The 15668-nt window shown below is 40.8% G+C and overlaps 1 protein-coding gene across 4 annotated transcripts in view; it reads right to left on the minus strand.

Annotated features, from left to right (window-relative positions):
• The window catches only part of cbfb (core-binding factor subunit beta), a 40566-nt gene that overhangs the window by 11871 nt on the left and 13027 nt on the right, over positions 1 to 15668 (minus strand). For 2 of the 4 annotated variants that reach the window (XM_020604410.1, XM_020604411.1), the window contains exons 4-6: positions 3927 to 4043; positions 3600 to 3695; positions 2432 to 2497 (exon numbers count right to left, since the gene is read on the minus strand). In XM_020604410.1, the coding sequence (XP_020460066.1) occupies positions 2468 to 2497; positions 3600 to 3695; positions 3927 to 4043 (243 nt within the window). In that variant the 3' untranslated portion in view covers positions 2432 to 2467. The remainder of the gene's footprint in view (positions 1 to 2431; positions 2498 to 3599; positions 3696 to 3926; positions 4044 to 15668) is intronic. The other 2 variants (XM_020604409.1, XM_020604408.1) reach the window with 1 other exon arrangement.

Genomic DNA, 15668 nt, shown 5'->3' on the forward strand with positions numbered 1-15668 from the left:
AATGAACAAGCACTGAAACAAACTCAAGCCTTGAAAGCAACTCATCAGAAAACTATGGGTTTAAGGTGGAGACAATATGCTGGGGTTTTTATAGACTGTGGTGTCAATTGTACAAAATGTTGAGGCCCTCACTTAGTGAATATAAGCTAAATAAACAGTGTAAAGAGGAGAGGATTAAAGTATTCAATTTATGTTCCCAGAGAGAGATTATGTTCCCAGGGCATATTTATCAAACTTCTCAAACAAGGAAATCAGCCATGACAGGCTCAAAATACAGAAAGTATCTGGACCTACTGTAAGGCATAGAAATACAACATTTTCTTAACTTTTCTTTAACCTTGGAAATGACATCTATTGAGCTGAGAGCTCTGATAACTGGGATTACTTAGTACACATTCTGGGAGGAACTGATAAAAACAACATTTCTTGTGAAATATGAAGACCTTCTTTGGGGATAGTGATGGATTAAAGCTTAATTTATGGATGGCATATTATCCACAACACTGTTCACCCTGCAGAAGTGCTAACTCTGGTTTCTTTAGTGTTTTGATTCTGTGCACTCATCAAGGTCACACAGCTACAATAACAGTAGAACAGAAAGAAGGACAAACTCATTTTTTTGGAGGGGAGTGTCATTTTTAAATTACAGCTAACACAATAAAAGCACACTTGTGTGAAAGTGTCTTATGAATTTATTAGCAAGAAAAAACAACCTCACCAGAACAGTATCTCTGCTGTTCTGTTTGGTTCTATTTCTTCTTAGCTTGAAGGCCACCACAAACCTCAAAGGAAAGTTTGATATTTTTGGAAATATGCATATTTGCCTTTTTCTTCTCAGTCAGATGAGAACACCTACCACTTTCATATCCATCTGTTAAATATAACAGCTAACATTGGGCTAACTTAGCTTAGCATAAAGACTGGAGGGAGGAAGAAAGAATTCACCTGCATGCAAAGTGAATTTTAGAGGTGGTGGGCACCTACATACAAAGTAAAAGTTAAAGATTCATCCATGTGAGATGAAAATGTTTCAACTTTTGCATGTATCTCCGGGTTCTATGACCTGCTGCAGACAGGAGTGAGAAAAGGAAAGAGACTCAAGAGAAATGACATCAAGTCAGAGGTTCTGGTAAGTTCAGAGTTATGCCTGGGTCAAAGCATCCTCATGCTGCTCTCTCTCTCTCTCTCTCTCACACACAGAAAGTGAGAGTATGTTTAGTTTTCTGTCCTTTTCATAGTAAAACAATCTCTAGTCTATAACAAAAGCGGTAGGGCAAAAGAGTTAGTTTCCTTAAAACAAGATAATGACAGAGATGGGATTTTGGGAGGAAAAGAAGTTCAGTCAGGTTGAGCTGAACACAAACACACCAACACCTAGTTAGCCTGCAGCCACAGCTGGTACAGTTGAGACATTAGCTGCTCAGGGTGAATAAACACAAATGGTCCTGCAGTCAATTTTGTGCTAAAGACACCGGGCGGAAATTTACTTAGCTCTCTGTCTAAACACATCTTACATGTTACGTCTGGTGCACACTAAGGGATTTCTATTCTCCTACGCAACTACACCACATACAGTTAGTGACGCTTCCCATGAGCGGTGTGTCCTTGCCAGCTCACTCTGATTGGCTGTTGCTGGTTTCTGGTCAATATTCCATCGCTGTTCCTTTCACACTACAGGATTTTAAATCATAATTATCAAATATGTTTGACTCTGAGCTGGTTGGGAGCATTAAGATCATGTGTGTCTGTAAATCCCTCACACTACAGGATCATATGGGCTGATAATCATTTCAACCAGCCTCGAGTTGGGAATGAATGAAATATAATTAAAATATGGAGTTTTGGAGGACAGAGATGATGTGTACAGTATATTGATTCAGCAAGAGACAAAAAGGTTGACTTTTTCCGTTAGAGCCTCAGGGAGGAAACAAGATCAGTCAGATGAAAGACGACCTTCAATAAATGCCTGCCCTGTCTTTCTTCTCTTCTCGTCTGTGCTTCTCTCCCCCTTTGCTTCTCTCCATGTGCTGAGCTCTCGCCTTTCTTCCACTCTGTAATTTCTGCAGGACCATTTGCTGCAAAGACGTGGTAGGTCTTGGCGTGTGCGTATATCTTTCTGCAAACTAGGTATGAAATCACATCTTGCCGTTTCTGTCTCTCATGCCACACATGCAGTAAACAAGCAGAAACAGATGTAGTGCATGCATATGCATGAACACATGCACAAACACACATTTGTGAAAATAAAAACAAACAGCTGTCTGTGGTCACACACACACACACACACACACACACACACAAAATAATGAACAAACACAAAGATGCACATAATTTAAACAGGAAGACCCACACATACACACACAAATGCACATACACAGGTTGGTTTAGTGCATGACAGTGTCATAGATGGTGAGAAATGAAGGACACAGACCCTGTTCTGTTCTGCTGGCTGTCTGTCTGTGTGTCATCAGTCCCAGATTTTAGAAACCACAGGGTCCTAAAAAATAAACAATTTGGGTTTCATTCGTAGGGCGTCAACTTAGGAACGATGCCACTGATCTCCCCAAAGCCTTCCTGGGAAAGTGAGTTTTCTCAAGTACATTAAATTCACGTGGGGCAGTTATAAAATTCAAACCTACATTATATGAAACTGAATTTATGTTACTGTTGGACATTGAAAGCAGCACCCATTTATATAAGATGATAATTCAGTCAACAAGGTGCAATCTAAGAAGAGCTCTTCAGACAATTTTACATTTCTGGAATTTAAATTTTTCAGTAGCTGATGTTACTTTGGCTCATAAAATTTTTGTTATTTTTTTAAATTAAATAAACTACTTTCCCCACTGAGGCTTTTGGGACACCTGACAAAACTGAATCAGTCATTCAATAGTTCAGTAATATCAAATCAAATAAATTACCAGATTAGATTTATCGTCAAACTGATCATGCACTAAACCTATGGATCAATCTGCAGAAGTTCTATTTAAATTAAACATAATTAGAGCACACAACCACACTTCACACAAACCTAAGCCACCCCAAGCGCTAAGTAAAGAAAATGTGACTGGAAATTTGAATCTCTGGCTTCAGCAAAATAATGTTGTCTTCTCTAATCACCAATCACTGCATGTTGTATTTTTCAAAATAAGAGGTTATGGGAAATCTAGACTCAGATTCAGAGGACATTTGCTATAAAGGTATTAAATTACTGTCTCAAAGCATCTGTGAGAAATTACAGCTGATGCTGAGACGTTCACTATATGTTAAATTTTACTATAAATGTAGACCATGTTACAAATGGATTGCAAACTAAGCAAGCTGTGTTGGTGATGCTTTGTTCAGGTCAGTGTAAATCAGAAAATATTATTTTCAAATTTCCAGTTGGGTAAATTTTGTCTTGCAAAGCCAGCCCACAAACTTTAAATTTCACTCAGAGGTACTTGGCATTAAACATTGCTTGCAGCAGAATCAAAGTTTACATAATTTAGGTTGCCTTGGCAAGAACAGATGGAGCAGGTTCGTCCTGTTACAGCTGGAGCAGCTGTCCAATAACATTAAGTGCACTTGTATTCAGGATGGCAGACTAGACCTCTCACCTCTAGATCCTCTCTGTGTGACCGGTCTCTGTCTTCAAAGTCTCTGGTTCTGCGTCGAGCCTCTTCAAATGCTGCCTGGGCCAAAGCATCCTCGTGCTACATGCATGCACATACACACATGCACAAAGTGAGAGTCTTTCTAGTTTTCTGTGTCTTACATAAATAAGAAATCCCTAAGCTATGACAAGGTTGGGGCAACAGTTGTTTCTTTCCTCAAAACAAGACAGAGACTATGAAATGATTAGGAAGAAGAAGGATGCAGTGTTTGTCATCTGTGTGTGCATGCACATATGAATACATCAACTTGTGGTAGACGTATTGCGATACCTGCGCCCTCTCATCATCATACTCTAGGTATCCCATCCCATCGAGCCTCTGTAGGTCAATCCAGCCTCTCCAGATCACACACACCCCATTCAAGATCATAGGAGCCTTTAAATAGACCTGGGAAAAGAGAGAAAGACAGAACGAATAATATCAGCAGCAGTTTTTGTACAGTATGTATAAATCACTTGTCATCTTCATTACTATAGACCTTAACCTATGCAGAGGGTCACAGAGGTTCACTAATTTCCACTGCAGTGCATGAAAACTAAAAGAGACACACGAGGTTCTCATGACTTACTGGCAGATGTTACATTGGACTGAAGAAAAGGGGGCATCTTAATGTGACCTGAAGGTTCACACAAAATTACAGTTCTTAAACTCAGAAACCATCAGTTGTTTCTCCAGACTATAAAAGCTCTGTGTTTAGGAAAGAGATGTCTCTCCTCCCTCCCTAACTGCTATGAAAGAGGTAAAACCACCAACTACGTCAAAACCTCTCCAGTACAACTGAGCGCTGGAACAGTAAGTCACAAACACACACGTCCTTGTAGGCTACATAGACTTAGATTCATTTCCAGGAGACTTACCCTAACCTTGACCAAAGCTGCTCTAACTTTACACAGCATCATTTTCATAAGATTTGATGAACTATATCAATGGGACCAGGCCCTGGTCCCCACAAGTGACACCAATCCCAGCAAAGCTGCTGTGCTCACAGTTTCCCCACAGGTATAGAAAAACCTGGCCACACGTACTGGCATGCATTTGCTGCTACAGGCTGTCACTCCCATGTTAGTGGAAAGGTATGCCTTTATATTGACTAGGTGGATACAAAGTGACCAAAAATAAATATCATGTGCCTAAAACATTTTCTTCCTTTCGTCATGTTTGTGTGTGTGTGTGTATTCATTTTTATGGCCATTGCCCACGGGCTGTATCTTATTCAATGGCTTTATTCACACACTGGCAGCTAAAATATGACTCTGTGGTCTGTTGTCCTGGGATAAAGATCTCAGCCTGTGCTGCTCTCTGCTCCCACTTTCCCACTTTACTTATTTATTGAAAATAAATGTCGTGTTACAGTCTTCAATTAAGCGTGATAATAAAAAAAGTACAAACCATTTATCAGGCTGTCTACAAATCAGCACTGTGTCTTGTTTGACCTTGTGTAGTGTCTCTTTTGTCTGTCAATGAGAGAGGACAGCAGGAGAACGAGCACTGATAATAAGAGAACTAGGAGTGCTTATTTATGTTTTATTAACCCCTTTCTCTTTCTCATGTACACTGAGCTCATTCAGACCGTCACGTATCGAGGATCAGTCTTGGTCTCCTGAGTATAGGCTGTGGCTCTATGCCAGGAATCCAGCTATGTGAACACCAAATATGTGAATGTGTGTGTGTGTGTATAGTTTTATGCAAGGAGAAAATGTGTACATCTGTAGGCTCCCAGAACCATTTCTCTGTTTAGATTTGCCATCTGAGCTGCTGAAGACAGATCCAAGCTACTGCAATGTGGACTAAACTCAAAGATTTCTCAACACTTGCCAAAAAAGTTAAAGAGAGGGAGAATAGAACATTTAGATATTTTTCAGATGTCAAGCAAATGTTGTGCCTATCTGGCTAATGTAGGTCTAATATTAACACGTTTAGCTTCATTTTGGTCTCCACCAAAATAAAGTTCTGGGTTGAAGGGTGCAAAAATAAAATAGATTACACAGAATTGAGTGATATTGCTCTGTGGCTTCATCACTATGAGTGACCCCTTTCACATTACATAGTCATTTCATTCATCGCTAACATAAAAATATTGATTAGAGCAGCATTAAGCAACAGGGCTGTCTTTCAACAGGCCCAAAGCACATAAAATGTTAATCAAATGTCCTTCAAGCAGTGTGCCAGCATATTGCTCTGTGTACCCAGATTGCTTCACTGTGGCTAAGAAACATGAGAAGTGAAAGTGAAAACTTGTGAAAAGCCTGTAGTGAATCACTTTGAGGTTGTCTGAACCTCACAACTACTGACTCTTGATTTTGAGGTGGACTGTACCTTTAAGTTTCATTCCCTCAGTACGACTATGAAATAATTCTATACACACGTTCACCTAAACACCGTCAGACTGAAAAAAATGTGCATTTTTCATTTTCATTTACCCAAGTAATGTTTTGCACAGGCTTTATTAAAGAGCTGTCTGAACTTGTCTTTCTGCAACATCTGACAAAAGGCTTGATCAAGGACAATACAATACATGTGAAGTTAAAATCTAATTTGGTGTTTTTCTCTTTCTTTTCATTCTGATTGTGTTCCTCTTTCCATGAGGAGGAGACACAGTGAAACACAGGCAAGTGGTTTATTTTTCGCAGGGCAGAAAGATTTTAGGTGGTGTTTCTATCTGGGTAAATTAACAAATCAAACACTCCCCCAAAAACACACATATACAAACACACAAACTGGATTTTTCTGGGTGACACTGGGCGAGCTCTATGTTCCTGCATTTTTACTCAGGCTATTTTTGGACAGCCTTTCAGAGGGACCTCGTTTACCACAGCTACCCACACTGCACCAGGTTTCAGGGGAGACTGCACCCCAAGAGACTGTGGGCTTTTTGTGTTTATTTGAGTTTATGTGTGTTTCTGTGTTAGAGAGAGAGCAAGTGTGTGTGTGTGTGAGAGAGAGAGAGAGAGAGAGACGGCTTCCACATCTGTGGGTCTGCATGGTGCTTTTAAAAGAAAGGTTCATCTGGCCTGACAGGGTCGTGCGTATGTGCATGTTTGCGTGTGTGTGAGGGGAAAATATGTAGAAACGGCCCAACCACAAACTTCCTCTGAGAGAGAACCATGTCAACCCCCACATCCATTTACTGACACACACACACACCCGAGTGAAGACAGGAGAGCTCACACACTGCAGCAGTGAATAAGCAAAGGAAGCAGAGTAAAACACAGGGAAAATTCAGACCCACTCTAAAATCGAAAACAAGTTTAGCTAAATGTAGCCTTACTTTTAGTGTCAGAGAGTGTGTACGAAGATTTCTGTTGTTCTACTCATTTTGCCAGTGATACTTTTTGTCTGGTAGTACTGGTAGTCATCCTGTTTTATTTTGAAGAGATTTCCAAACCCATCGGGACATGAATATAAACTACTCAACATCTACTGGACAACTATAACTATCATTTGTGTCACAGATTTTATGATTTTACACTTTAACATTTTCAGATAAAGGTTACATGTACAAAACACATTGTAATATTATGAAATAATATGATGCTTGGTTAAACTTCAAAACTGTCCAAAAACCACAAGAAATGCTGTTTCACATGTGAGACAACAATATGTGCTGACGTCTTTAAGGTCTATGGACATAAATGAGATAACGTGTGAGGGTCCCACATCAGCACCGTCAGCTGGGTTTCTCAGCTTCTCTACATAAAGCATTGAAAAGTTTCTATATTGGACATGCTCACCAAAGACAGCCCACTAACATACAGTGACATAGCTATAATAATCAGGTATGTTACTCAATGTTTTTTAAAGTGATCTCAATGTCTGTGAATAAAATGACCTTCACAGTGACAAAATCTCAACCAGCTGAGCATCAATGGGAGATGCTAGAGTCGCATGTTGGACAGATCTCTGCAACCACCACCAACGTAAACACCAGAGAAAGAAATAACTTTTGGATTAATGCGTTCATCCTTCCAGCAGAGCTCAGACACTTGTAGGGCTGAAGCTGATCTGGACTGTGTTGACCCAACACCATACTGTGGCTGCTGTCAATTTCCCTTTAATTCATGATGACTGTTTTGCAAAACACGCTGCTTGGGATGTTGTTGTTTCTAAAAGCCAGTTCTAGACGACAGCAGCAAACAGCTGTTGCCTTGTGATTTACTGTGCCATATTTTTACAGTCATTCACTGGTAAATGTCTCAGTTTTTTGTTAAATATGAGTACAGTTCTTTTAGAACTGCCTCTGTGAGCTTATTTTTTCTAGGGCCACAGATGTTTTAGCTAAACATCTATACCGCTGCTGAGTAAAGACAAACACACACTCAGCAACCTCTATAAGCTACTGTAAGTGCATGCTACATTGTGTATGAATCTATGTGTGTGTGTGTGTGTGTGTGTGAGTGAGAGAGTGACCGAGATAGATAGTGAGAGCATGAGAGACAAACGAGTTGTGTGTTGGCAGACGGTGTGTGATGCAGAGGGACGAACTGGCATAGTGCCTTTCATTTAGCCTGGTGCCACACATCTAGTCAGCACAACTGCCCACTGACACACACACACACACACACACAGACGGCATGAGTGCCCATGAGGTGTGTAAACATAATGGGCATCTGTGTTGTCAGCCTCGTGAGATGTGGCAGTGTGCCTCTCCTACGCACGCTAGCGCGCACACACACACACACACACACAACATTCAAATGAACAACATAAAGACATAAACATGCCATGATATTCTCCATCTCTTTTCTCACATATAATGTAAATAGAAGCTATTTTTATTTGACTTCCCTCATGTGTGTGTGTAGAGTCTAAGCTAGAGGCACCAACTGATTTGAAATAGCAATTATGTTATTATCCAGAAGAATGTTACATCAATGACTGTCAGAGCGTTGGGAGGCTGTGTGCGTTGAGTACATTCAAACAGACAACATCAGTGTATGTGAGCATGTGCACGTGCAGATCATTAGATTAAAGATGAACTCTAGTGACTGTCTGAATCTGTCTTTGTGTGTGACTGAGTCAGCAGGCAGTCACAGACAGACTCATACTCCTTCTTTCTTTCTTTGCATTAATTGGATCAAATACCTTCATCACCACTTTTCCTTGTTTCACTTTTTAAAGCATTTTAAAGAAATTGTTATAAAGTAATAAAAAAAAGAAACTGCACAACTGCCAGCACAATATGGCACTCAAGTGCATATTGTATTAATCATTCCTGATTCATGTCCTTCTCTACAGCACACTGACACACACACACACACACACACACACACACAGTGTTCCTTTCACAGCCAACAACAAAGACATAATAACTCTACTGAGCAAAAACGTCTGTGGCAGTTGGAATGAAAGAGAAGTTAAAACAGAGGACGAGATCATGGCAGTGAGGAAGAAAGACAAAGAGAGAGTGCAGAGTGTTTTTAACAGTTTCAGCAGCCAAAGTGCAGAGTCAAACTGTGTTGACCATAACTGAAATCATGCGACTAAAGGGCTGTGTGTTTATATTTTTTCAATATGTCCATTACAGTATGAATTACAAAGCAGTATACAGACAGCCATTGTAATTCAGCAAACAGGAAACAAATCAGTTAAGACATCGCTGCTTAAAACATGCTCTAATTTAACAAAATGAAAACACTGGCATAATTCACGTTCAGGGTGACTTGACATGGATAAAATACTCAAATCAGGGCATTTGTAATGTTATACCTTAATATTTGTATATATATTGAAGTTTCTAGAAATTAAATAGAGAAGCTACTGTACAGAATGTCTAGATAAAATAAGCAGGCAGGAATGTTTATTTTTTGCTCATTCAGTGAATGAAACACCTGGCAAAGATCATCCATCATCACATGGAGGTAAACCTATTCTAAAACATAAAGCAATAGAGCTTATTTCCGTGTTGCCAACAATGGTATAATAGAACAGAGATACTAAAGGTAGAGATACAACAGCATAAAGACACACATCATTTTGCTGCCATACACTGATATACAGGTACCAAGTTGTTCAGGTCTTTATATACTTGTGCAAACCAACCCCTGACGGAACACCTTTCTTGTGTGGACCTTTTGGGTGGTCCACACAAGGAAAATGCTAGGATGGGCTCCTTTCATCCTAAAGAATGATCTAAGTTTCAGAAGATGTCCACATACAGAGAGTAAAGTCAGTCTGGTTCACCAGGGGAGCTAGCCGGTTCCTTTCCCCCCACTATAAAGCTCCATTCCCACAGTACTCCCTGGTGATAACAAAGCATAGAGTCCATGGGGCTTTGGTTCAGACTATTTATATGTAAATATAATGTATAGTCCACGTAGGTTCAGGTCAACAGCTTTTTTTCTTTTGTCAGTTTTCTTTTAGTAAAAATCTAAAAAAGGGTCGATTTGACCTAGACGCAACACAAGGGTTAAATACAAAATTAAAACCGCATGCTTCCATCTCTGTAATGCTGTGGTTTGGGGTAAACCAGGAAAGTAAGATGGGACAGTTATGAAAGATCTGCTAAAATCTGGTGATATAACATGCATTGTTTTGGTGCTTTGTGACAGAAGGTCCAGTTCACCAAATCTGCTTGGCAACAGGCTCCGGTTCTCACACGTGTAGAAGAAAAAAAAAATTTTTATTTCGAGTTTTCTGAATTCTGAAGTGACATTTTGATTCTCTATTGCCACCTCATGATAGATTTGTGTTTTACACCATTGTAGCTATAGTAGAAGTGGTGGCCCTCACAAAGAAGTCACAGAACGTGGGCCACACAAAGGCATAAAGACATGTATGTGTGTGTGTGTGTGTGTGTCAGGTGTGACTGCAGCAGGTGGAGATAAAGCACGTTACCGACCTTCTGTTCCAAATCCCAGACTGAATACTGCCTAATGTCCTCTGGCCTATTGTCTGGCATAGTCACACACACACACACACCACCTGCTAAAGCAACAGAAGTATAATAGTACAGTTCTCTCCACTTTATGATCACTCTCTCTTCCTCCCAGCCTGTAATTATCATGGCTGCAAAATGAGACATGAGACACACACACACCCACACTGCGTCGGTCAGGTCATCAAGGTTGGGTATGTGGTTTACATCTAAAAAGCATGAGCCCAGCATGAGTGGAATGTAATGACCGGCATATATCACGAGCTGACTGTGAATTCACAACTTAACATGTTTTTCACTACTAACAGTTGTTTCATGTTCAGAATAAAAACACGGAACCTTCACCAGGCCATATGCTTTCTATTGCAAAGTAATTGTTCACTGGTAGTTTTTATTTCCATTGTGAGCTGAGTGGCCCCGGATCCAACTGAGTCTCTACCTGCCTGTAGACATATAATATGCATTAGTACTATGCAAAATCCTTCCTCTATGCACTGAAGGCCCAGGAACCACTGTTTGCTCCTAAGGCTTTCATGGGCATGGAAATATCATGCAAATTCACACACAGGCTGCAGATAGAGTTACAAACCCAGAAAGACAGGGGGAGAGAGGGGGAGGGAAGGCGCTGGCAGCAAAGATCACATTTTAAACCTTTAGATTAACATTATAAAATTAATTAGTGTAAATTAGTGTAGATTCCTTTTTCAAAAATAAAAACATACAGCAACACTAATTTGCAGTCATACAGCAGAAGAAGCAACCCTGATGGCCTGGTGGTTAGGATTCAGTGCCTTCACTGCTACAGTCTGGGTTCGATTTCTGATCAGGGCACCTTTAGCCACAGGGGTTGCAAGCCAGTGACTTCTATGCCGATCTCAAGCCCGGATAAATAGAGAGGGTTGCGTCAGGAAGGGCAGCTGGCGTAAAAATTTACCACGTGAATCGTCAGTGTGGAAACACATGATTTGCTGTGGCTATTCCCTAATGGGAACCCCCTCATTATTTCATTTAATAACACTTCAAAATTAGATAAGAGAGTTTCTGCAAAACAAGAAACGATGGGAGGAGTAAAAGATGAGTTTCTTATGGAGATATTCGGCTTGTACAGTAAGACAAATAAACATGCAGGGCACAGAGACCAGTGTTATAGAATGCAAGTGGACAGTGCACTTGTAGTTAAAGTGGATTACAGAAAAAAACAAGTAATGTGTATGAAAGAGTCAGGGGGAATGTTACCTGATACTCTGGTTGCACAGTTCACCCACCACAGGAGCAGCTCCAGGAGGAGATGAAATCTTGATTTTTAGATGTTAATGAACATGTCACAAAAGATGCATGGGTGATGGATCAGTTTCTTGCAAAAGAGAAGGATGCGAAAAACCTCCAAGCTGAGGATGAGCTCATGAAGGTCAAGTCAAATTCCCTGCTGAGGAGACTCTATGCTGTCTAGAGAAAGGACCGGACATTGCTCTAAGACTTGCACTATATGCAACCAACAGATTCATCTTCCCATTTGCCACAGCATACCTGTCAGAGACTGCTTTCAGTTCTCTGTTACCATCGAAACAAAGGCACGCAAGCTTGGTGTGCACGACGACTTCTGTTTGGCTGTTACCAAAATTACATATGACATCCCATCACTGGCTTGACCCTTGGGAGGGCCTTACATAATCCATCCATACAGGTTGAGATCAAAACCCCAAATATGACCCCCAGGACCTCCAGAGGGTTTTAAGCATTGCAGGCTCAGAGTACTCTCATTGAATGCCAGGCTGCACGGACATACTATTAAGTATGTATGTATGATAATGAAATAAAAAATCTATATAATGCAGATGTAGAAATCTGTAAAAACTTCCTAAAAATATAAGTCTGATATAAACCTGTTCAAACTTTAACACAAAATTACAAGGTTTACACAAACTTACTGCAAGTATTAAGTTCACTGTTGGGGTTCATTGTACAGTGAGTGATGGCTCTGTGTTGTTATGTAAGTTAGAAAAATATGAAATGTCTATAAACCAAATTTGAAAAGAAGTACTCTATTTTTACATTTGTAATTGTGTGTGTGGTGGAAGGGGTGGGGCCATCAGTGTACCTAATGATAACACAGGGGTCGCGCTTAACGAAAAAGGCTGGCTCTAACCTAGAGGAAGCACACATTTTTCCCCAAACCACAATCCTTTATAAACCTGACCAAGTAGTTTTAATGTCTAAACCTAACCAGCCTGTTACTGTTCCGCCCTTAATTAACTACATTCCAAACCATGTACTTGTTTATTGTTACCATGATGATGAAGGTTCAGTACAACCTATATGGTCATTCAGGTTGGAGGACCTTTTGCATTTGTCATGCTATAGTTGCCTAAAGAGGATAACGTAGGTAAACAACTGCCTCTAGTCTGTACATAAAAAAATACACTTAGACAGCAATTCACTCAAACACAAAGACATGATGGCAGCATGAAACACCAGGACACACACAAACAGAGAACCCTGTCTGTGCATGTGTTGCAGTGCATTATGGGAGTGGGTGTGGTCACTGATCTAAGGCCTGGAGCAGGAAATCTGAAACCCAGTGGGAGGAGATGGCGACAGTGCAGTGGGAGTGTGTGCTTGTGTGTGCATATGGTGGTGCATTAACATCAGGGAAACTGACGCTCTGTGAGGCTCCACAGAAAGTTCACTTATACTGATTTAAATTAAACAAGCTTCATTAAAATGTACTGAACAATCACTCAGGACGCACGAGATGTAAAACACAACTGCATGCATACGCACACACATGGATGGAGAGCGGCAGTAGCAGAGGGAACCAATTAGTGGTCTGGCTTTGATGATGTCACTGCCAAGTCACGCACCAGTGGCACAGCTTCCGTTCAGAGAGTAACATAACAGCACACATTGCGTGTGCACACAGTCACCATACATACTCATACTTGATGTTGATATGTCTTTGACAGGAGAATCCTGGAGGCTTAAAGCTGATGACTAAATTAGAAGGAAACACAGGTGTCAGATAAATGTATGTGAGAACGCAAATGTCCGAGGTAGCTGACCCAGACATTAACCGGACTTTACTCTGCCAGCTCCCTACTACAAAGCTCTATATTGCTTTGAATGTTACTTGTTGTTTGCAAACAGTGGAAGTAGTGCACAGCTCCTACACTTTGAATATACTATTTTATTTACCAGAAAGCTTGAAAAACTTTTTGGGAAAAAGTCAGATGGTGGTGTGTTAGTAGGTTTATGAATGTCAACTTTAATGTTTAAGGATGATTCCTTCCAACTTTACAGCTATTACATGGTGTTCTTTCTTATTGGTCTTATTCTGTTCAGGTCAGTTTGTTCTAGGTGTGGTGATGCAGTGCTGCTGAAGTACAATAACATATTTACATAGTTCATAGACAGCTGTGTCCATATTTACATTGAGTCCTGTGTAATCTGGAACAACTTTTATCCACTAGGACAATAATGGTACCTAATCATGTGGGATTGAAGGCCAAGAGCAGACAGGAAGTAGGAAATAAAACTTGGTCAGTACCCCTGTGTAGTATTATAATCAATCAAAGATGAACAAATTTAAAACGTTTTCTTAAAAATACTGAAATATTTTGTTGAAAGGATATTATTATACAACCCTATTTCTCAGAGACAACCCCACTGAGACCTATCACTTCACTCTGCAGTTCCCCTCAGCTCTGTGGAGCATTTTGACAGCTTTCATCCAATTCTTTTGGTTTTTTTGTCCCAAAATGCCATTGTCCACGGGCAGAGCAACAAGCTCTGCTTGAACAACTAAACACTACCATCCCAGCATCAAATGGCAGACAGACAATGTTGGTGACCAGTTGGTAAACACAGTGGATCATTTAGAGTAAAGGGCAGTGAATACTAGACTAACATTCATTACTTGGGGACAAGCACAACTCCCAGTGAAAACTAATATTGCTCCCTCTCGGCTATAGATCTGTAAACAACTAGCTGTTTGCTAATGGTAAATGGACTGTATTTATATAGCGCTTTTATGCACTGGCCAAAACGCTTTACAGGGAGTTGATAGACCATTCACCCATTGACACACACATTCACACACCGATGACGACAAGGCTGTCACACGACGGCGCTAGTCAAGCCACCCGGAGCAATTTGGGGTTCAGTGTTTTGCTCAGGGACACTTAGGCATGTGGGGAGACTGGGAGTCGAACCACCAACTTGCTGGTCAGAATACGACCTGCCCTACCTCGTGAGTCACAATGGCTTAACTATATCAATTTTGTATGGTGATATGTCAGTGATGTGGTTACAGCCAACTGTGTTGTTACTAAGTTGCCAGAACAAATGTTAGGGTTTAGTCCCCCTCACCAGGAGGGTGAGGGAGAATTGAGGTAGGACTCAAGAGTGCAGACCCAGGTGCTAGTAAAAAAAAGGTGGTTTTAATGGTGGGGAAATCACAAAAAGGAACAGAATCACTGAATACGTACAACTAGGAGTGAGCAAAGACGGCTGAGGAGACCAGGACAACCACGGGAGCAGACAGGCTAATGGCAGAAACCAGGATTCTAGAAACATAAAACACAAAAACAACATATAACCAATGTAAACAAAACAATGGCAGGAACCAGTAGAGTTAGAGGACTAGGACGGACAGGTGAGTAAACAGAACAACCAGGAGGATTAGCATGAATCAGGAAGACGTATCACACATACCATGAATACAGGTATATCTACAGGTAGTTAGTTAAGAGACTGAAGGCACCCTGCAGGACTGAGCTGAAATCAATTACGCATCGCTAAACTCATGGGAAAAAACATACAAAGAGATCCACACCACATGTACTGTCAGTGCGGGAATCAGGAAGACGTATCACACATACCATGAATACAGGTATATCTACAGGTAGTTAGTTAAGAGACTGAAGGCACCCTGCAGGACTGTTTCACCCAGACAGACTGGGATGTGTTTAAAGCTGCAGCCACCTCAGAGGACTTTTCTGTCAGCGTACAGGATTATGCTGAGTATGTGACTGGATACATTAGTACCTGTGTCAACAACATTGTGCCCACCATACAAGTCAGGAGGTTCCCCAACCAGAAGCCCTGGATAAACAGTCAGGTACGCCACATGCTGCGTGCTC

The sequence above is a fragment of the Monopterus albus genome, unplaced genomic scaffold (genome assembly GCF_001952655.1).
Source record: "Monopterus albus unplaced genomic scaffold, M_albus_1.0 scaffold65.1, whole genome shotgun sequence".
Taxonomy (NCBI): Eukaryota; Metazoa; Chordata; class Actinopteri; order Synbranchiformes; family Synbranchidae; genus Monopterus; species Monopterus albus.